This window comes from Plasmodium brasilianum, chromosome 14, assembly GCF_023973825.1.
Source record: "Plasmodium brasilianum strain Bolivian I chromosome 14, whole genome shotgun sequence".
Taxonomy (NCBI): Eukaryota; Apicomplexa; class Aconoidasida; order Haemosporida; family Plasmodiidae; genus Plasmodium; species Plasmodium brasilianum.
In genome coordinates this window covers 573,083-596,822 of record NC_090127.1, presented here as the reverse complement: position 1 = coordinate 596,822, position 23,740 = coordinate 573,083, and the positions used below count along the sequence as shown (strand labels likewise).

The 23,740-nt window shown below is 25.4% G+C and overlaps 7 protein-coding genes across 7 annotated transcripts; 3 read left to right on the top strand and 4 right to left on the bottom strand.

The window, feature by feature from the left end:
* Window positions 1-1,472: 1,472 nt before the first annotated feature.
* On the top strand, window positions 1,473-1,943 carry MKS88_005360 (cytochrome c; the record flags this gene model as incomplete). The annotated part of the gene is made up of 1 exon (XM_067218616.1): window positions 1,473-1,943. One exon carries the CDS (start codon window positions 1,473-1,475, stop codon window positions 1,941-1,943), a length of 471 nt encoding a protein of 156 aa, XP_067070574.1.
* A 1,060-nt stretch (window positions 1,944-3,003) lies between these two features.
* Window positions 3,004-4,839, bottom strand: MKS88_005359 (uncharacterized protein; the record flags this gene model as incomplete). Its single annotated transcript, XM_067218615.1, has 1 exon — window positions 3,004-4,839. The coding sequence occupies one exon, from the start codon at window positions 4,837-4,839 to the stop codon at window positions 3,004-3,006; it is 1,836 nt and encodes a 611-aa protein (XP_067070573.1).
* Window positions 4,840-8,285: 3,446 nt separating this feature from the next.
* On the top strand, window positions 8,286-9,895 carry MKS88_005358 (26S protease regulatory subunit 7; the record flags this gene model as incomplete). Its single annotated transcript, XM_067218614.1, has 2 exons — window positions 8,286-8,354; window positions 8,702-9,895. The coding sequence occupies 2 exons, from the start codon at window positions 8,286-8,288 to the stop codon at window positions 9,893-9,895; spliced, it is 1,263 nt and encodes a 420-aa protein (XP_067070572.1).
* A 2,233-nt stretch (window positions 9,896-12,128) lies between these two features.
* On the bottom strand, window positions 12,129-13,448 carry MKS88_005357 (AP-1 complex subunit mu-1; the record flags this gene model as incomplete). Its single annotated transcript, XM_067218613.1, has 1 exon — window positions 12,129-13,448. One exon carries the CDS (start codon window positions 13,446-13,448, stop codon window positions 12,129-12,131), a length of 1,320 nt encoding a protein of 439 aa, XP_067070571.1.
* A 2,453-nt stretch (window positions 13,449-15,901) lies between these two features.
* Window positions 15,902-17,301, bottom strand: MKS88_005356 (ATP synthase subunit gamma; the record flags this gene model as incomplete). Its single annotated transcript, XM_067218611.1, has 3 exons — window positions 15,902-15,955; window positions 16,114-16,203; window positions 16,507-17,301. 3 exons carry the CDS (start codon window positions 17,299-17,301, stop codon window positions 15,902-15,904), a joined length of 939 nt encoding a protein of 312 aa, XP_067070570.1.
* Window positions 17,302-18,871: 1,570 nt separating this feature from the next.
* Window positions 18,872-20,440, top strand: MKS88_005355 (alternative splicing regulator; the record flags this gene model as incomplete). Its single annotated transcript, XM_067218610.1, has 1 exon — window positions 18,872-20,440. One exon carries the CDS (start codon window positions 18,872-18,874, stop codon window positions 20,438-20,440), a length of 1,569 nt encoding a protein of 522 aa, XP_067070569.1.
* A 1,327-nt stretch (window positions 20,441-21,767) lies between these two features.
* Window positions 21,768-23,258, bottom strand: MKS88_005354 (meiosis-specific nuclear structural protein 1; the record flags this gene model as incomplete). The annotated part of the gene is made up of 1 exon (XM_067218609.1): window positions 21,768-23,258. One exon carries the CDS (start codon window positions 23,256-23,258, stop codon window positions 21,768-21,770), a length of 1,491 nt encoding a protein of 496 aa, XP_067070568.1.
* Between the last annotated feature and the right edge of the window lie 482 nt (window positions 23,259-23,740).

Below are 23,740 nucleotides of genomic sequence, written 5' to 3'. Positions count from 1 at the left end.
CATAATTCGTTTCATTATTTTTTTATATAATTACTTTTATTTAAAGGGAAAAACACTAGTAATTTTGATTTTTATTTTATAATTTGTAATTCCTAATTTATAATTCCTAATTTATAATTCCTAATTTATAATTCCTAATTTATAATTCCTAATTTATATTTTCTAATTTTAGAATGTTTTACTAAAACAACAAAAATATTACTTGTTCGATGCGCATAATGTAATTTATGGCATTGTATGGAAAATAACGCATATATTTTTTTATTTGTGTTATTGCTGCATATGCAAGAGCTCTGTTTATAAAATTTGAGTCTAATAATTAGTGTGTTTTTCAAATTTTATTTTATCGATAAGGTTTTCATTATTAATAAATGGTGCAAATTTTTTAAGGTGAATTATAATAACTAAAAAATGAAGGTAAAAATTAAGTCACCATGTGGTGTATATACTTAAACATATATATATATAAATATATGTACTTTTTTTTTTTTTTCCACATATTTTGCCTTCCTCATTTATTTCACAAAAAAAATAATTAATCTTCAAAAAGAAATGTGTTCTTATTTTGCCTTTTAACAATTTTTTTTACCCAATGGCAAGCACTTAAATTTGAAAAAATTCTTATTCTTTAAAAAGTTAAGCAAAATTAATTTTTTACAACTGGTGATATAGGTTGAGGATAATTCAATATCTATAATATCCGTTATCTTTTTTTTTTTTTTCGTTTTTCTCCAAATCTTATAAACATTTTTCATTTGTCAGCACAGCTTGAATTTTTCATGGCAAATAATTGTCAGTATATTTATAAAATAACTGTATGTGTATATATATGTAAAACAAACCTTTCAATTAAAAATGTCTCTATTTCTTTTGAACATTGCAATTCAGCACTGCAAAGAGAAAAAATAGAATGCACGTATATATGTGTATATATATCTATCGCAATAAATTAGGATTAATTAAAAGGAATTATTACCCTGTATATGTATTTTTTTTTTTTTTCTAGCTTTTTATGTATATAATAATATTTAACCGTTTTTCCTTGCATAAGTTAAAATAAGCTACTAGAAATTAATGTAAACGAGTACGTAATTTTGTTATACATGGAATTAATGTGATAATTAAGTTTATTTAAATGTATGTTTCGTAATTTCTCTTTTTGTTTTTTCTCTCTACGTTTTTTTACATTTCTGTTTTTTTTTTTATTTAAATATTTTACTATTTAAACAGAGTAAAAACGAAAAAAGAAGATACTGAGGTAGCAATATTAATCAAGAACATACGAATGTTAAGCAGAACTGTAGAAAAAAACACATGTACACGCAATAAAAAAAGGAAAAAAATAAATGAATAAAAGTTACTGTTGCTATAAAAATTTTTATACTCGCAGTGAAATAAAGCTAGTTAAAATAAAAAAAACAAAAAAACAATAAAGCAAATAATGTGTGTGTGCATGAAAAGTTAAAAATAAAATGAAATTGAATAATAATAAAAAGAATGATTTGTTAGACGACGAATTTTCAACCACATTTGTGTTACCCGAAGGGGACAAGGTAAAAGGTGAAAAACTGTTTAAAAAACATTGTAAACAGTGTCATTCAATAGCTCCAGATAATAGTCAGTCAAATTCGGGATTTACAAGTTGGGGACCTTCCTTATTCAATGTTTATAATAGAACAGCCGGGATGAGCAAAGGAAATTCTCCATTTCAAGTTTCACAGGATATGAGCTCGTCAGGAATAATATGGAATGATATAAATTTACTAAAATATATGAAAAATCCAAAACAGTTCGTTGAAGCGAATATTGGTATGAACTTCAAAGGAATTTCAAATCTTCAAGATAGGGTTGACATTGTGCATTACTTAAAAACATTGACTTATGAAGACCCACATGGGAAGGCAATTGCGGAAAAATATTCAAAAAATAAAAAGAAGAGTTAGCTGGTCATAAGTATATATATATACGATATGTATATGATATATATATGCATATATTTTTTTTTTTTTTTTTTTTTTTATGAACAAGTAGCCACTATTGTATGCACTTATTTGTTTATTTATTCATATATTCATATATTTATTAATCAATTTAATTTTTTTTTTTTTTTTTTTGTGAGCACTTAGCCCTATTTGTTGCATTACATTTTTTAAACGTTGTTAGCTTTAAAAATATGCATTTTTGTTCTTTTCCCTTTTATTTTTTTTTTTCTCTTAACAATTTATTAGATCTATTTTTGTTTAATATATAATTTTTGTTAGTTATGTGGTATTTCCGTTAAAAAATCATGGAATTATTTATCTTTCACCAAATATAATCAAATGCTGGCGTGTGCAGAATTATTGTTGCAGTTATACTAGATTTGTATTTTCATCCTCTTCATTTGTAAAATTCAACATTTTCGTTATAGCGTATACCCACCACACATTAATTCTATGTATGTAGGTATATCTTCGTATGTTCGTATAAACACGTACATACAAACATATCTGCTTAAACGTATTAATAACAAATAATTATAAAACAAAATTGTGTTATTCTGCACTTAAAAATATTAATTAAAGCGTAAGTTATAAACTTCAATTTCCGCAGTTACTACTCTATTCATTTTAATTAAATCCAAAATGAACTAAATTTAATACGGGTTTAAAAATTATATATTCAAAAAAAAAAAAAAAAAAAAAAAAAAAAAAGAAAAAAGGGGAAAAAAAAAAAAAACTTCGTTTATTATCATATTTTTAAGAAATAAGAATAAAACAAAAAAAACATAAAAATAAAATGGTAAATACCCCATTTATTTTTGAAATGCTTCAAATTCAATGATGGGATATAATTTAACTAGTTAATCATATTTTTCTTACTATACAACAATCAAAATTTTTTACTTGTTCATTTTACAACAATTTTATGAACACTTCTTATTAGTATATTTTTTTCATTATTTTCATTGAAAAAATAATATGCATTTGCACATTACCTTTCCATAGACATCAATGAAAACATTTACATTATACTGCATTTTAGGCGATGAAAATCGAATTCAAGACTATTTACTTCAACAATGTCATACATATTTTCCTGCCATTTTTCACAATGAAACTGAATATATGTTTCTAAGTTTTGACTAGTTGTAAGAGGATGACTGGGATAGTAGTTAGAATTATCATTGCTTTGGGGATCTATCGGAAAACTTATATTATCTGATGTTGTACTATTTAGATCTTTATTGCTATTTTTACCTATGTTGTAAGAATTTATTTTTTCCGCAAATTTTTTAATTACCATAGGAGTGCAGTCGTAAATATAACACAAATTTTTATTAATATCAAAAAAGTAATAATTTTTTAAAGAAAATTTTGCAAATATATTGGACATATTAAATTCTTCACTTGATTTGTTCTTCCCTTCTTCTAGGAAATTATCAATACTTGCATCATCTCTAAAAAATGACGAATTTTCACATTCTGTAAAAATTGTTTCTACATCATTATTTAAATATGATAAGGGGTGATCAAAAATGAAAAAGTCATCAATATTTTCATTTGCATCGTAAAAATGTTCTTTCTTTCCATCATCCTCTAATTCCATGTTATTATGTTGTTGATTAACTTTTAATGCTTGTTTTAATTTATTTATGTCCTCAATGTACAAAAACAAACGGGATAATCTTTCCCTTTTAATTGCATTTATTTTATCTTTATCATTTATATAATCAACAGTAATATGATTTCCTAAGTTATTATCATTATAAAAACAGATGAAAGAATTTAACTTGTTCATTTTCTCTTTGAAACTTTTGTTAAAATTTTTTTTGTAATCTCTATACAAAGCTTTGATTGCCTCTATTTTATTAATACCTATATGGTAAACATTAAACATAATTCCCATTTCTTCATTAGGTACTACATTCTTCAACACTTCTGCTTGTGATTGCATATTAACCTCATTTTGTTGTGATACATCTTCATCACCTACCTGTTTTCCTGTTTCTCTTTTCATTTTTATTTTCTCTTCTGTTTGTCTTTGATCCATTCCTTCATCCTGTATTTCCTTTTCGGTTTCTTTACCCATTTCATTTTGAGTTAAAACTGTTTTTATTTCGTCTACTTCGTTTACGTCTTCTTGAACTTTTTGGTTAACTTTAACTTCTTCGTTAACTTCTTCCTTTTCTCCTTCGTTTACATCTTGTTGAACTTTTTGGTTAACTTTAACTTCTTCGTTAACTTCTTCCTTTACTCCTTCGTTTACATCTTGTTGAACTTTTTGGTTAACTTTAACTTCTTCGTCTACCTCTTCCTTTACTTCTTCGTTTACTTCTTTATATTCGATGACTTCTTCATCCTCATGCACCTCTTTGGAAATTATATTTTTGTTTTTATCTTTTCTAACTTTTAAAAAGTTCTCCTCAAAAATGTTATAACTTAATTTATTATCATTTTGTGGATTGACTTCTTTAAACTGAAGATTATTTTCATCTTTATTATTCATAGTGGGATAATTGCCATTATAAGACTGCTCATTTTTCGAATTGCTGTTCTTATAAGATAATAAATTTTCATAATTGTTACTATTCTCTTTATCTAAGGAACAGCTAATCATTTCATCATTGTCTGATGAACAAAAAGTTGTTTTGTTTTTTTCATTATGTAACAATTCATTTTTATTATTTTCATCATCATTATTATATTTATTATTATTACTATTATTTTTATTGTTATTACTATTATTTTTATTGTTATTACTATTATTTTTATTTTTATTACTATTATTATTTTTATTATTATTTTCTTTACTTGCTTCTAAATTACATTCATCATTTTTGCGACTACCTAAAGACATCTTAATTTTCGAAGTATTTTTTATACTGTAATATTTTTTTGTTTGCTGTTTTTTACTACTATTTATTTGCATAACTTTTTTTAACTTCGAAATAAAACATAAATATTATAAAAATTCATACAAAATTAGCATTTTATCTTTATATGAATTTATATGATATTAACAAAATTTAACCTTATTTTTAATTAAATTTATATATATATATATATAATATATATATATAATATATAAAACATTTTAAAAATATAGTAATATTTTTACATTAAATACATGTTAAAAAAAAAGAATGCTTTTTTAAAACAAAATATCTTTATATATATATATATATATACATTTTATATATATACTTAAATATATATATAATTATGTTAAGCTATTTAAAATGAAGCATAATATAATGTATTATTACGCATGCTGTTTTAAAATGAAAAAAAAAAAAAAAAAAAAAAAAAAATGAATCTGATAAATTATTTTATAAAAAATAATATTTAACTAAAACATAGTTTTTGGGAATTAATAAAGAAAAAAAGTGAAAAATAAAAGGTATATATATATATATATATATGTATATATCATGTGACATATTTATATATATGTGTACAATAGTTAGCCTATTATATTATACAAATTTGGTTATATAAAATTATGTAGCAAAAAAAAAAAAAAAATAAAAAAAATAAGAGTTTTTCTGTATAATAAAAATTATATTGTACACGAAATCCTTGAAAAATAAATAAAAACAAAAAGGAAAATTTTAAATGTTCTTACAAATATTAATGTAAAATTGAAGGGACTTAAAAAAAAAAAAAAAAAAAAAAATTTTAATCAGTACTTTTGTTATGCATCCTTTAGCATTATAGTAAGATAAGTTTTTTTCCTTTATTTTATTTTTTTTTTTAACAAATGCTTTAATAAAGTGGAAAAATTTGTTTTTCCTGTTTTTAATTCATTGATCTTTACCTTTTTAATTTTACTAACGAAAAAAAAAGGGTTAATAATTTTATTTTGATTACGATATGTAACTTATATATGATTGTGTAACATAGTATACTGACAATGTAATATTAATTATTATTATATATACAAGCTATTTTTTTTCTCTTTTTTTTTTTTGCTGGTATTTTATAAGAAGTTGTTGGTAAAGTAATGTTCAATGAAGGAAAGAAGTACAGAAAATAATGGTGAAAATATTTTATTACAAAAATTAAAACTGCAAATTTGATGAGAACAAAATGAAAGGTTACAACAAAATTTGTACGTTGAACTTTACTTTTGTCTTTAAAAAAAAAAAGTTCATAATTTTAAAACTACAATTGATTATTTTAGGTATATAATATATTAGTATGTTGTATAAATAAATAAAATAATTACGAGGAAGCTTTTAATTTTATTATTTTATTATAATTTTTTATTTATTTTCTTTTTATTATATATATATATATATATATGGCAAAATGTATTCGTACGCTTCTTACGTTCTTATGGTCTTTTTATTACAATTCCAAATTGTAGTTATACTCTATGCAAGAAAAATTAAGGTTTCACTTTTTATTTTAGTTTTATATATGCCATACTAAATATAAATATATTAAGATTTTATGCCAACTAATGCGGGCACTTTTAAAAAAAAAATAAGACACTCTATTAGTTATACGAATAAGGGGCAGTATTAAGAGATATGCATATAAGCATTGTAACGTTTATCCGATATACATGATGTTATCCTTTTATGGATATGTCTCCATCATTCACTTAGTTTATTCAATTTTTTTTTTTTTTTTTATTCTTTTAGTTATATCATTCAGTTGAAAACCATAAACAGTAAAATACAGTTACGCTAATTTAAAGTATTTGAAAAGGTGCACTTAAAAGTTATTATACTTGAAAAAGAAAAAAAAGTCGTTATTCCTCAACCTAGTTGTTATAAGTTGTTAACCAGTTTAACACTGATACAATTAAACATCTTGACCTCTTAGCAATTTTCATAAAATATGGAACTGACAACTGGTTCTGATACATTTGGGCAGCAGGTAGGTCACCTGACTTTTTATCATTACAATCTTATTCATTAATTTTGCAGCATGCTGTTTTGAGGCGAAAAAGATAATACCCATAATATATGTATAGTTAATATACTATTTTATGATAAACGTAAGAGACAAAATATTAGGAGTATACACACTTATTTAATGATATATCTTTTAATTTAATAATAGTAATATTATAAAAGCAATAGGTTAATCATGAAAATAGATAGAAAAAACAAAGTTAGTATAAAAATAGGGCATTAATTTCTTAATATGTGAGACATAAATTCTCAAAAATTTATTTTTTTTTATTTTTTTTTTTTTTCTATTTTTTGATGTATGGGTTGTAATTTTAATGTCTATGTTAAACTTTCATATGAACATGAATTTTGTATTTTTCGTTGTTTTCTAAAAAGAAGTAATATCATAATAAATAAAGTTTTGATTGTAAAATAAAAACAATAAATTAATAATATATATTTCTAGTACTCATAGATGAAATTCTTAATTTTTCTTTTTTCTTATGCTCTGACTGTTTACTATTTACAATATTTTTGTGAATTACGGTAACTATATTACGTTTGTTTTTTTTTTTTTTTTAACTTGAAAATTAACTATGTAACATTATAATAATTTTATTTTGTTAGGTATTCTTCATTTTTTATTTTTTTTTTATGTTTTCATTATTTTTTAAAAAAATTTTAAATAACTTTAAATAGTAATGAAAGAACTAAGAAGGTAAAACATTTATTGTATTACTCTTTATTTTTTTTTTTTTTTTTTCCACTAGTCAAATATGAAAGTACATAAATTTCTTTATTTTTTAGATAAAATTATTTTTTGAATAATCATATATTTACAGAATATTTTACGATTACATATGTATAAGTTGAGAATGATATTGCACATGACTTTAAGGCTTTTTCCTTAACACTTCAGTTATTATATTATTTATTACTATGTGTTACAAACTTTTAACAATATCTTAGTGTTTGGTCCTTTTTTTTTTTTTTTTTTTTTTTTTTTGTTGCTAATTATATATTAATAAATGATATAGTTATAGAATTTTACAAACATATAAACATGTGAACACGTAAACATTTATACATAAAAACATGTAAACAGATAAACATTTATACATACAAACATATATACATATGTGCATATATACATATAAACATGTAAACAGATAAACATTTATACGTATAAACATGTAAACAGATAAACATGTAAACAGATAAACAATTGTACATATAAACATATATACATATGTACAAATATACATATATTATGTAAATTGTTCTAACAAAAAATAAAATAAAGTGAACTAAAATAATACCCTTTCCACGTGCTTATTATACCCTTTTTTTTATAAAGAAAAGGTTTAAGAAAATTTTATGGGTTACTGCTCAGTAAAACATGGAAGACGATACTACTACTCAGTCCAAGCCGTTGGATGATGAAGATATAAACATATTGAAATCATACGTAATAGAAAAATGGAGCATACAAGTTTATGTGTACACATTTATACAAACTAATGTATTTACTTATTTTATCTATCCATGCATAACTATGTCTATTGTATATGTTTTTTTTTTAACAAAAAGTTAAATGTGAAAAAGGCTTAGAAAAGTAGTGGATATTTATTAATAAAAGGGGAAAGAAGTGTTCATATTATTCCTTATTCCTTATTGCATGTGTTGATATATTTAGTTGAGCATCAACATGGACATATATGTTTGTATATGTTGCATATATATATATATATATATATATATGTATGCCCCTGCGATCTTTCATATGTACGACTTCGCTTTCGTTTCGCCCTGCAGGGGTCGGGACCCTACTCAAAGAGCATAAAAAAGGTAGAAGCGGATATAACAGGATTAGTAACAAACATAAATAAAATATGTGGAATAAGAGAAAGTGATACAGGATTATGCTTACCGAATCAATGGGATTTACAATTAGATAAGCAGATGCTAAATGAAGAACAACCATTACAAGTAGCAAGGTGTACCAAAATTATTAACGCAGATACAGATCAAACGAAATACATAATTAATGTAAAACAAATAGCAAAATTTGTCGTAGGGTTAGGTGACAAAGTAGCCCCTAGTGATATTGAAGAAGGTATGAGAGTAGGTGTAGATAGAACGAAATACAAAATTCAAATTTTGTTACCTCCAAAAATAGATCCTACTGTTACTATGATGACTGTCGAGGAAAAACCTGATATTACATATAGTGATATTGGTGGTTGTAAAGAACAATTAGAAAAATTAAGAGAAGTAGTGGAAATGCCTTTATTACAACCAGAAAGGTTTGTAACCCTAGGTATTGATCCACCTAAAGGTGTTTTACTTTATGGTCCACCAGGTACAGGGAAAACATTAACAGCTAGAGCAATTGCTAATAGAACAGATGCTTGTTTTATTTGTGTAATTGGTTCTGAACTTGTTCAGAAATATGTAGGTGAAGGTGCTAGAATGGTAAGAGAATTATTTCAAATGGCAAAATCGAAGAAGGCTTGTATATTATTTATAGATGAAGTAGATGCAATAGGAGGTTCTAGAGGAGACGAAAGTGCACATGGAGATCATGAAGTACAACGAACTATGTTAGAAATTGTTAACCAATTAGATGGATTTGATAATAGAGGAAATATAAAAGTTTTGATGGCAACAAACAGACCTGATACCCTAGATAGTGCATTAGTTAGACCTGGAAGAATTGATAGAAAAATTGAATTTAGTTTACCAGATCTTGAAGGTAGAACACATATATTTAAGATTCATGCTAATACAATGAATATGAGTAGAGATGTTAGATTCGAACTTTTGGCAAGATTATGTCCTAATAGTACGGGTTCTGATATTAGAAGTGTATGTACTGAGGCAGGCATGTTTGCCATTAGAGCCAGGAGAAAAACTATTACAGAAAAGGACCTTTTATTAGCTATAAATAAGGTTATACATGGTTGTAAGCAGTTCTCTGCTACGGGAAAATACATGGTATATAATTAGGAAGCTCCTTCATTCCCACTGTGCATGATTTTACATGTCCGCGCGTTTATGCTTGTTCACGCGTTTATACCTATTCATGCATTTTTCCTCGTGTGCAATATATTATGTGCGTTTCTTTACTTCAGTAAACACATATATATTACATAGGTAAGTAAAAGTTGTGAGAGGAGCAAAACAAAAAGTGCCATTATGTTTTGTATTTTAAATGTAATTGCGCGCCAACGGTATTAAGAATTCCATAAAACTAACATATACCCTTGTGTATGTTAATTTTGCCGTCGTATTGATATGTTTGAAAGGGCATAATGGATGTGCATGTATATATATGTGTACATGTGTTTATATGTGTACATGTGTTTATATGTATAAATGTGTATATATGTATAAATGTGTATATATGTATAAATGTGTATATATGTATAAATGTGTATATCTTTTTTTTTTTAACTTATAAACGTATCTTTTAAGGAGATATATTTTTTTTTTAATTACATTTTCCCCCTTTTTTAACCGTTTATTTAATGAAACGTCAAAAATATAAAAAGGCATATTACCTTTTTATCCCATTTAAAACAAATTTAGTTATTTACAACATGCACGTTATTAGCTTCGTATGAAATTTACAGCGGTAAGCTAGTGGAACGGGCAGGTGTGCCTATATATGAATATGCCTATATATGAATATGCACATATATGTATGTGTACATATGTACCTGTGTACCCTTGTACAGGCATACATGCATAATCGCTATTTACTCTGCTAAGCAAAGCACTTGATAAAGTTTTTAATAAAAATTTTTTGTCACTCAAAATACTGAATTAGCTATAATCAAAGTGTAATTTTTTGTTTACCACAGTTCGTTAAAAGGAGGATATTTTTTTGTTACATATATCCTGACGAGAGCTTACAACTGCTTTTTTTACAAAATACATATATCACAAAAAAAAAAAAAAAATAAATGTAAATATATATATAATAGGCATATGTTCAATGGTTTAACGGATATACGTTTTGTAAATTTTATTTCTTGCAATGACGACTGTTCAATATTAGGTAATTGGGAAAGAAAGGACACTCAAGAGTACACGTAAGCACGTATATGTATACATATATGTATACATATATGTACATATACATACATGTATACACATATATACATACACGTATACACATATATACATACACGTATACACATATATACATACACGTATATATATAAATACGTGCAGTGATTATAACCATAAGCAATAATGCAAGAGCGCGTAAGAAAGAAAAGGGAAAGAGTTACCCCAAATTGAGTCTATTTGCATATAGTAATAAAATACGTATATTTAAAAAAAAAAATAAAATACATATAACAATAACGGACGCAATGGGAAATTTTTATTACAGGAAATGCCTAATTCCATGTAGTATAAAAAATAAAAATGTGAGATGCTGTGAAAAGGTGTAAAACCGTAAAAACTGTAAAAATAGAGGAATTGAATCAATTTTCTTATTAAGCGAGTTTACAAGGAATGATTTGCATTTTGCTTAAAAACTAACTGTTTTGAGGAAAACAAAATATGTATATAACAAATGTGCGTACATGTGTTATCTATACACATATAATAATGTAGATTTATATACATAAACATATATATATATATATATATATATGTACATGCCTGTGAAAAGAAGAATGGCATGTTAACTAAATAAAGATATGGCTAGTTGCAGAGGAGCAACTTTCCAAAAGCAGTGTTTCACAATTAAGATAAAAATGGAAAAAAAAAAAAAAAAATTAACTAACACTATTCAAATGACGCTGAAGCTAAACTTTTGGTATGTACGAGAAATAAACGCAACAAGTAGCTTTTCTATGCTGTATCTATTACTCAATTATAGTGACGTTTTATGTGTTGGTTTTGTTGGGTTTCGGAAATGTGCCCATAATAATAAGCCATATATTTTCTTTATTTTAATTCAATTTGATTTAGTTTGATTTAGTTTGATATGGTTTGATTTAAATTGATTTAGTTTGATTTAAATTGATTTAGTTTGATTTAAATTGATTTAGTTTGATTTAGTTTGATTTGGCTTGATTTAAACTGATTTAAATTTTTCTTTACTTTATTTTGTTTTATTTTGTTTTATTTTGTTTTATTTTGTTTTATTTTGTTTTACATTATACATTTTTTTTTTTTTTTTGAGCTTTTTTTTGTCATCTTGCTTATTTTCCGCTTGTCCATTTCACGAAATTCTTACTTGATAATCACCGTTCTGCGTAATATACCTAACCCAAGGTAAAGCTTGGTACCCACTTTTCTCAATAATTTTTAAATATCTTACAGTAATACCTGAGACAGTAAAATAGGGTATTTCAAATTTTACATTAACTGGTCTTTTGTAATATAAATCTTTATTTTCATTAGATACAATTGAAGGAAGACCAAATTGTGCATTCATAATATATTCTTTTTGTCCTTGGAATTGTTTGACTTTCCATATTAACATGTCCTTGTCAGGATAATATTTTACAGTTCCAATATATGTTTGAAAATGAGGTGAATCGACATCAGCTGGTACAGGTAAATGAAATTCCACATTATTTGCAATACTTTTATTTTTAAATTGTGATTTTGCTTTTACAATATATTCAATTTTTGTTAAGGATTTTTTGGAGATATTAATATCTAACCAAAATAAAGGCTTAACATGAGTACTTAAACGATATGTCATAAGGTTAAATATTCCATCAGGAGGTATAAAAGAAATGGTCCTATCACTTTCAAATTTTGACAATCGAACACATTGATGAAATTTTATATCTTCTAATTCTACTAACTTCGTTTTATTACTAGTATGTGTATTATTATTAGCTGTATTTTGAAAATTACTTAAATTTTTATTAAATAAAAGTTTATCATTTAATCCTAGCTTCAGTTCGGGCATCCCTGATAAATAAGATTTCATTTTTAGACATCCTAAAATTTCACTTCTCAATACAGTACCGTTTGATGATATAATAGTATTCAAACTTTCTATCACATCTAAAAAAATTTCATTCTTTTTATATTTAATTCCTTCATTTCTCCATGAAACTGAATTTGTAATAGCTGATGGTATTTTTATATTATTTATAGTTAATTGATGAGCTTTATTCTTGATATATTCTCTTAATATCTTAACTTCACTTAACTGTGGAAATCCATTATCAATCATTTCATCCAATAATTCATATGTGATGACGAAATTATCCTTTATACTTTCTTCTTCTAAAACTTTAAAATAGTCTTTTAATACTTGTATTAATTTATATAAGAAAGTTATTATAAGAGTAGCATTACTATTTTTTCTAGTTACAGCTAAAATATATATATTATTATGAGCAACCCAGCAGTATGTTAATCCATTCACATGAAAAATAGGCTTTATTAAATTATCCTCTTGATCAATAACACAATTATAAAATATCTCTGTTAAATTTAAATTTACTTCTCCTCTATAATTTCTATTTATTATAACCTTTCCCTTCAAATCTATTATAAATATTGCACTAATGCATGCCATTTTTTCTCCTTTCTCTTATGTGATGGAATTGAAGGGATGCTCCGTTACATTATAAAAAGTTTCCGGGTGTGTGTTAGTATACCTGTGTGTTAGTATGCCTACGTGTTAGTATACCTGTGTGTTAGTATGCCTACGTGTTAGTATGCCTACGTGTTAGTTTGCCTACGTGTTAGTATACCTGTGTGTTAGTATACCTGTGTGTTAGTATGCCTACGTGTTAGTACACCTATTCGTATTCGTATACATACACGTGGGAGCTACTACAGTGCATTTGTTTTTGCTTCTAGCATCTTTGAGCTAACGTATTTCTTCATAAATAATTTGTTAAAAACCCCTTTCCATAAATAGATATAGCATATCATTTTCTGAACATTTCAAGATGGGAGAAATTATTACGAGTTTTAAAATTATGCCGCTATATATTACACAAAAAAAAGTCAAGAATTATCAATGGTGTATTGGAGAAATGGAAAAGCAGTACAGTGGTAAGATAAATAAATAAATAAAAATATAAATATATATAAATATATATAAATATATATAAATATATATAAATATAAATAAATATAAGTAAATATAAATATGTATAAATATATATAAATATATATAAATATAATTATATATAAGTATATATGCACAGCAAAATGGGTAAACTATCGAACTATAACGGTGTTAAAACACAGAGGAAGAAAAAATTAAATAATGGGTAAAATTATGCGCCAGTTTTACGACTCCTGAGATGATATAATTCTTTATGCCTTATTATTCATTATTTATTATTTATTCTTTATTTATTAATTTCTTGCACTCTCTCCCGTCGAGCTCTAACTAAAATACCTCAGTAAGGAGAAGAAATGGATTCGCGTGTTAATAACATGGGAGTCGTAAAAGGATGATAAATGGATTACTAATGGATAATGAATAAATAAATAAACAATGAGCAATAAATAAATGAGTTAATGGAGACTGATAAATAACTAATTAACGACTAATGTATAACTAAATGGGGAAAATACGGCAGGGGAACTTTGAAAGACTCTTTCGTTCTATGCCCCTAATACATATTAATTCATCATATTCATTGGTTTTGAATAGTGGTCTGCACATAATTACATAAGCACAATAATGAGCATTAATTGCTCTTACGAATTGTGTATTACTAAACTGTTCAAAACGTAAAAACGTTTTTCACTCCTTTTTCTATTCGCCCATTCTTATACATATATAATTATATATTCTAAAAATTACGCAATATGTATAAAAGTACGTAAAATAGTTTCTTTTTTTTCATCTCTTCTTCTCTTCTCTTCTTTCCATTCGTTTTTTTTTTTTTTTTTTTTTTTTATTCTTGTTTTTGCTATTGTATCGTTTTATTGTTTTTATATGAAGCATCCATATACGAGCGTATATATATACATTTTTATAAATATTTATATAATTTTTTTTTTTTTTCTGTTCATATAGTCTGCGTGCGTAAAGCCCTTGGTATTTTATATATTATGTTGGAGTAAAGAAAAAGATTTACTCGTAAGTAGTAAAATTTTTGCAGCATTAATAAAAATGTGCAAGGTAAAAACACAAATGCAATGAAAAAAAAAAATAATTGTTTTCATTTAAGTAGGAAAAAGGAGAATAGAAGCTTATTGAACTCTAATTAAACGATAAAACGAAAGTGCATAGTAAAACGGGTACTCGCGGTATTACCCTTTTTTGTATAAATAGTTTTATTTTTTAAGAATGTGCATTTCGAACAAGCAGAATAGGTTACTGCTTTGAAGTTGTAAATAAAGTACTTATTTTTTTCTCAAATTGTTAAAACGTAAAACAGATTTTTTTCCTATTTTTTTGTTTTTTCATTTTTTCTGTTTTTCCTTTTTTTCTTTTTTTTCCATTTTTTTTACTTCACACGTTGGAGTGATAATATTATTACCCCTTATAAAAAGTTATACCAAAAAATATTTCAGCCTTTATGACAGAAGGGGTTAATTGTGGTTAGTACATAAAAAAAAAAAAAAGAGATAAAAAAAAAGAAAAGAAAAAAAAGACGTGAAAAGAACTACCTACATAACACTTTTGGCTAACTACAACGAAAAAAATTTGCAGTTAATTCAAAAAAAAAAAAAAAGCAAAAATGTACGAAAACTTGTGTACAGTTTTCTCTGCTGTAATAAGCCTGTTTGGGTTTTACAAAAATGGATAAAATAAGCATACTTTTTTCTTTTTTTTTTTTATTTAACGTATGGAGAAAATACATATATATATAAATACATGTATACATATATATTTATTTATGTATCTATTCGTACATGTGTGCATGCGAGAATACAAGTGACAATTTTCTCACTATAACCTTAAAGGGCTCCTGCAATTATTTTCTTATTTCGTAGTTTTATATATTTAGAAAAAAAGGAGTTTTTAAATAATTCACTTGATGTTCTCTTTTTTCTAATTCATTACAAAGCATTTGCACCCGATATAATTTCAATAAGTTCTAAGGTAATTTTTGACTAAAAAAAAAGAGAAATTAAAAAGATAAAATATCTGCTTATCCTTTATAACTAAAGAGTAGGGTAGAATGCTCTACATATATATAAAGATGCATCTATATATATGTGTCCATACATGTATACATATATATATACACTCCGTTTTGTTAAATGTTTACTTGTCTTGCCCTATTATATTTTAACGACAGCGCCCCGAGCATTTCTGTAGCACTAGAAGAAGCGTTGTCCATGGCTGTCATTCTCGCTGACTGTGAAAACAGAAAATTCAATTTGAAAAAAAAAAGAAGCGTGCATATGTACCCGCATATAACATATATATATATATATATATATATATATATATATATATATATACATAAATATATGTTCGTGTGTATGTTTATGTGTGGCTACGGGCATGTATATAAATGTATATATGTATATATGTATACGTGTACGTACATATTTATGTACATATGTATATACATATACAGACATGCTGAAAGATGACGAAAAAGGAAGTTTTTTCCTGGCCCTCAATCCATTACTCAGTTTAATTTTCATTAAATTACCTGTTCTGCTGCTAAATTTTGAATAATGCAATTGTATAGTAGAGATGTGAAATAAAACTCATACACGTCCTTAAAAATATAATCAATTTCTGGCTCAAATTCAAAAGATGCTAATTCTTTTTTGTTCATTTTATTTAATTGTTTTTGAGAGAAGACATTTAAAATTTTGGTATCAAATGATATAGCTGACTTAAAATTATTATAAATAATTATTATGTTGCTATGATTATTTTTCAAAATTCGTTCAGCTATATATGAACAAGTAAGAAAATTTATTGGAATTTTATTATATTCATTATAAATAACTTCAAATTTATCTCTGTGTAATCTACTTAAGGCTGATCTAATTTTCTCTCCTATCCCATATACGTATATTTTATTTGGTGTAATATTATTTATAATTTCATTACCTACATTTTCACGCTCTATAAGTTTTTTACATATTCTTGAAACGGATGTGTTAACACTTCCACATAATCCTTTGTCTGATGAAATACCAATTATAGCTAAATCTTCATTTTTTATGTTTATATCTAATTGGTTTAATCTGTTAAAAATATCAGTTAAAGGAGTAGAAAAATGCTTACAGATCTCTAGCCTTTTCTGATCACCTTTAAATTTTGATGCAGCAACCATCTTCATTGCTTTTGTAATTTTTTGAATAGATTTTATAGACTTCATACGAAGTGACAGTGACCTTAAATTGTCACTGGCAAAACTCCTGTTTGTCGTCAAATGACAGATGACCCAAGGGCATTGATTAGCCCATGATGCGAGCTTACCTTTACTCATCATTTTATCCTTTCCACAGGAAATATGTACGAATGGGCGTATGTATTGGCGTATGTATTGGCGTATGTATAGGCGTATGTATGAGCGTATGTATTGGCGTATGTATAGGCGTATGTATAGGCATATGTATAGGCGTATGTATGTTGTATATATATACATATAAAACCTTCTATTATTGAAGAGAGATCAAAAAGAAAAAAAAAAAAAAAAATAGAAAGGAAAACAATATTATATATAAGAACAGTTTGTTTTTTTTTTTTTTTTTCTTTTTCTAACCGTTAAGCGCTTTTAATTTTTACGAATATATATTTTTTACTTCTCCTCCACTTTTTACTTTTTGTGAACATTTTTAAATTGAGATAAATTCATTGACCAAAATGAAAAAATAAAAAAATAAAAGGAGGAAGTGTACTTTCTATAATGTGGCACCGTGTAGTGTACATACGTACATGAATTTAATTAGCTTATGACTGTTTGCGGTATGTTAGTGTATGTATATAAGGATGTACTTGTACATTTATGTTCGTATTCATATATATCTCATTGTATTTACGTATATATGCATTTATGAACTTTTTCCCCTATTTGATTGCACTTTTTATGTATGAACAAATATAGAACAGGAATAGATTTATATTTTTAACAGTTCTTTTTTTAATTGAATGAAGCGTGTTATTTTCATTCTGGCGTAGTAAGTAGCATACTGTACGTATTTTATTTTTTATTTTTTTTATCCTTAAAAATAAAGAGATAAAACAAATCAAGATTACCAAAAGGCGTCATTGCACGTTTCAACATATATTCATGTATGTATATGCTTAATGTATGTATATGCTTAATGTATGTATATGTTTAATGTATGTATATGTTTAATGTATGTATATGTTTAATGTATGTATATGTTTAATGTATGTATATGTTTAATGCATGTATATGTTTAATGCATGTATATGTTTAATGTATGCATATGTTTAATGTATGTATGTGTTTAATGTATGTATGTGTTTAATGTACTTACGAATGGAACAAAAAAGTAGCTGAACATTTATGGAAGCTAAATAAGAGGGGATTAAAAGTTGACATAATTTAGCAAATTCCCCCGACACGAGTGATACACATATATATGTATGTATATATATATGTAAATAAATACATACATACATGCATATATACGTGTGTACTTATGCAAATTCGAATAAAGAGCGCGTAACATTTTCTTCTTAAGCCGATTTTGATATTAAATTATGAGAGCGCTAACGTCTCCGCGTAAAAGTACTACACGGAAAATAAACCAAACAAATTTTTTTTTTTTTTTTTTTTTTTTTTTAAAGAACCATTCATATAAACATAAGCATTATTTTATGTATGTGCAAGCTTCAACTTGATTGATCATCACTTTGACAACTTTTTCCACGTCAAGGGCACTTGCAACCTACTACTATAAATATATACATACCTGTGAAAATACAGGCCACATCGCCGTGTAATCATATTGCATTACCGCATATATTACTATAACATATATTATTATAACTTATCTTATTGGCACATATAATATTGGTGCACTTGCGCAATGGCAGGTAGCCTGAATGTGTCAGCCCCCGATGTAATAAGGTTGATATTGCAATATTTGAAGGAGAATAACCTGATAAGATCCTTTTATGTACTCCAAGAGGAGAGTAATATAAAATTAAACGCAGTAAGCAATGTAGATGTGTTGATTAGCGATATAAATAAAGGAGATTGGAAAAATGTATTGTTCAATATAACTACAATTGATTTGTCTGATGACACATTGATGAATTTATATGAACAGTTAATATGTGAATTAATAGAATATAAAGAAAAAGAGTTGGCTGAAAAGATTATGAATGAGTGCATAATATTTAAAAGGATGGAAAAGAAATACTCAGATAAATATAAAAAATTGGTTGATCTGATAAATAGTAACAATATGAATGAAAGTAAAAGTATATTATATGATGGAATGACAAAGGAAGAAAAAAGGAATAATTTATGTGTTATGATAAATAACGAAATAACTTCTTGTGCACCTTCAAGATTGTTAGCATTACTAGGTATGGCATTAAAATGGCAAAATTATCACAATATAATAAAAAGTCAAAATGGCGAATTTGATATTTTTAAAAATGTCGAAAAAAATGAAATAACAACCATTGATGTATATCCAGAAAAAATTATAAAAAGTATAAATTTTGGAGATGATTCAAATGTTGAATGTTGTATATGTGCATATAAAAATGATTATTTGATAACCGGTACCTCAGATGGGTTTATTGAAATATGGAGTTGGCTAACTGCTCAATTAAATATGGAATTAAGTTATCAAAAGGAGAACAATATAATGATGCATGATAATCCCATTGTTAGTTTATGTATTAGTAAAGATGATGAAATATTATTAAGTGCTGATTCTAAAGGGATTATTAAAATTTGGAAAATAAAAACAGGATCGTGTCTAAGAACTATTAATGCACATACGAATGCAATTGCTTCAATTAGTTTTAATAAAGATCAAACACAAATATTAACATCTTCTTATGATAATACTGTTAAAATATATGGACTGAAATCTTTAAAATGTTTGAAAGAATTTAGAAAACATTCAACTGTAGTACATTCTTCCATATATACATTAGATAATACGAAAATTATTTGTGGAACAGATGAAGGAAAAATTTATATATATAATCAAAAAAATTGTGAATGCATAACAACATTTTATGTCTATTATAATATTAAAGAAAACATTATTTTTCCGCCTATTCATAATATCCTATTAATAAGTAAAACATTAGATGAACTTATTTTAGTTTGTTCCAAATCTCCCTATTGTTATATTATGAATTTAAAAGGACAAATTATAAAAACCTATACTAATGTAATAGATAAGGAAGAAGAAAATCTTGTTAATTTTATTTGTGCATGTATATCGCCAAATTATAAATATGTGTATTGCTTAGCAGAAAATCAAAACTTATATTGCTTTAATTATAACACGACCAAATTGGAAACTCAAATCAAAATTCACGAAAAAGATTCACTAGGTATTATACATAACATGAGTCAGAACTTGATGGCATCTTGGTCCTTGGATGGCACACTGAACATAATACAGTAAGGAGTGGAATAAGCATATGCTCGTAGTTGGGAAGTGACACAAAAGTGGTGACACGTTAACGCATATACATTAGAGGATATACATTAGAGGATATACATTAGCGGATATACTTTAGCGGATATACTTTAGCGGATATACTTTAGCGGATATACATTAGCGGTTATACATTTGAGGTGACATGAGGGAAGGTTTAAAGGGACAGCCCATTAAGCAGAAAAGTGAAGTGCAGTATAAAAGTTAACGAAAAAGGAACAAGTATTATTCACACTTTGTGAAAGAGATAATATCATACGTATATATGCCTAATTATATCAGTAAATATATGTCATTTTGTGGGCGACCTTATATGCTATTAATGCATTCAAATGAACATATTATTGTACTCACTTCTAAATGAAAATTATATTTCATCAAAATTGCAAAATAATAAGTCCCAATTGTTTTTTTTTTTTTTTTTTTTTTTTTTTTTTTATTTGCAAATGAAAAAAAAATAACATTTTTCATTTTCTACTGTCATATTCTTTTTAAGTATATTTTAATCTTTTTCTATGCCTTTTTATGACCTTTATACTTTTTTTGTTTTTACATATCTTCTTTTATTTTTCCTCATTTTTTTTTATTTCTCTTCATATTTTTTCATTTTTTCATAATTTTTTTTATTACAGATGATAATTTACAATTATTGTGTAGTATTTGTTCTTTCGATTATTAATGAAGGAATAATAAAGAGAAATTTACGTGTATACATACCTACATAAATTTCCTATTTATATAGTTTTATTTTACACCATATCCGTAGGAATAATAAAAGGAATACATACATATATATAGATATGTACATATATATGCATACATATACGCACATACAAATATATGCCTATATATACATATACGTACATATACATACACATGCGTCTATACATATACATACATATACATGCATATACATATACATACATATACATGCATATACATATATATACATATACATGCATATACATATACATACATATACATGCATATACATATACATACATACATATATATATATATCCATTTGCATGTGTACAGTATGATGAATATGAGCTTTGTGTGCTTTTGCTTCTCGTCTTGCTCATATGTAGTAAATTTTTTTTTTTTTTTATTTAAATGTTCGAAAAATATACTCATAGCGTATGTTAGTGTATATCTTTGCGTATACTTATGCACGTAGTGGTGTGTATACACATGTGTGTATTTATTCTCACATGTTTTTTGTGTAGAACTTATACTTTTTTTAAGTTATCGATTTTTATGAATAACACAAGTTTTTTTCCCCTACTTTTTCCTACGTAATAATATTTTGCTTCTTAAGTTTTTCGTATACATCATCTGGGAGATTTTTCAGAATATCCTTACTGTATTTATCTATGAGTTTCATTTTCTCTTGATTTATTAACTGTTCATATTTTTTCTGTTCTTCCAAGAGTTTTTCTTTTTCTTGTTCTTCTTGTAATCTTTCTTTTTTTATTGCTTCTTTTTTTTCTTGGAACGTTTCATATATTTCTTTTCTATATTGTAATAGCTTTTCTTTTTTTTTTTGATCTGTGTATTGGTCAATTTTATCTAATTTTTTTTTTTCCTCTAAAAGTTCAATTTTTCTTTTTTCATCCTCTTCTTTCTCCTTTTGTCTTTTTTCTTCCTTTAATTTAATATCCTTTTCGAGCTGTTTTAGCATTTCATTTTTAAGCTGTAATTTTTTTTCATTTTCTTTTATTTCTTTTTGTTTTTCTTTGAAATTATGTTCTTCAATGTATAATTTATTAAGCAATTCATCTAAGGTCTCTTTTTCTTTATTAACAAGATATTCTTTATATGCTAAATCATTAACAACTTTTTGTTTTTCTAGATTTTTTTCTTCCTTTTTTTTGAAATATGTTTTCATTTTGTTTTCTTTTTCTTTGATATATTGTTGATTTTTTAATTCTTCTTCTAATTCTTTTTTTTTTTCAATTTCTTTTTTTTTGTTTTTTAAATCTATTTGTTCTTGAAATTCTTTTAATAATTTTTTTTGTTTTAGTAAACCTTCATCTTTTTTTTTTTTTTCTTCTTCTTTGTAGTTGTTCACAATATTATCAATATCATTTCTTTCTTCTAAATTTCCATAAAATTTCTCTTTTTTTTTTTTTAAATTTTCTTTAATTTGATGTTGCAGTTCTTTTTTAGTTTCCATAACCTTTTCATAATTTAATTTTTTTTTCATTTCGTCTTTTTTTTCTTCGTTAATTAAAATATTTCCCATTTGTTCTTCAATTCGTTTCTCTTCTTCTGTTACCTCTTTTTCTTTTAATTTTTTTGCTTCTTTTATTTGATTTTCTCGTACATTCAATGTAGCCATTTCGTCTAATTTTTCTTTTAATTTTTTGTAGCTTTCATCATTTTGTAACGCATGTTGTAAAGCTTTTTCTCGAAGTACTTGATCAGCTGCTTCTTTTTCTTCCTTTTGTTTTTCATTCAATAATTGACAATTTTTAACTCTTTCTTCCTTTATTGTTGTATGGTCAAATTCGTTTAATGATGCATATTCTTCTTTTTTACTTTTATCCTCATTAATTCTTGTATTATCAAACTCGTTTGTTGTTTCATGTTCTCTTTTAATGGAATCATTTTCTTCTAAGTTTTTTTTTGATTGAGCTGTCTCAGCCTTATCAATAGATATACCTTGAATCTTGCTATAGTTATCTAACTTTAAGTCGTTTCTTATTCTTTCACGAGCATATTCATTTTTCTGCTCTCTCTGAATTCTTGCGTTAATTGTTTTTTCATTGTATCGTTTCATTTAAGAAAAAGTGAGTTTAAAAAGCGGAGGGAGCAAAGGAAAAGAATTTTCAGCAGTGCTGTGTGTAAGTATATGCGCGTATGTCTATATAATATATTTATATATATATATATATATATAATATATATATATATATGTTCGTATATATATCTGCTTCAATATATATATGCATGTGCATATTTGCTTCACCATATGTCAGTTTATATATAAGCTTCAATAAATGTTCGTATTATATATATCCCTGGTTAAATTTTTAACCTACCAAGAGTAATTACTTTAGTCGTACATTGGAATAGCTTTAATTAATAGAAGAATGTATTTATTCAAAAACGTATAACAATATGATAATATAATAATATAGCAGAGTTATATTGTAGATAACTAAGAATTCCCAATGGTTTTACAAAGCATACATCAGTAGCAATATTAATTAAAATGAAGCAAAATTATGTGTTTCAATTTTTTTAATAATTACTCGAAAT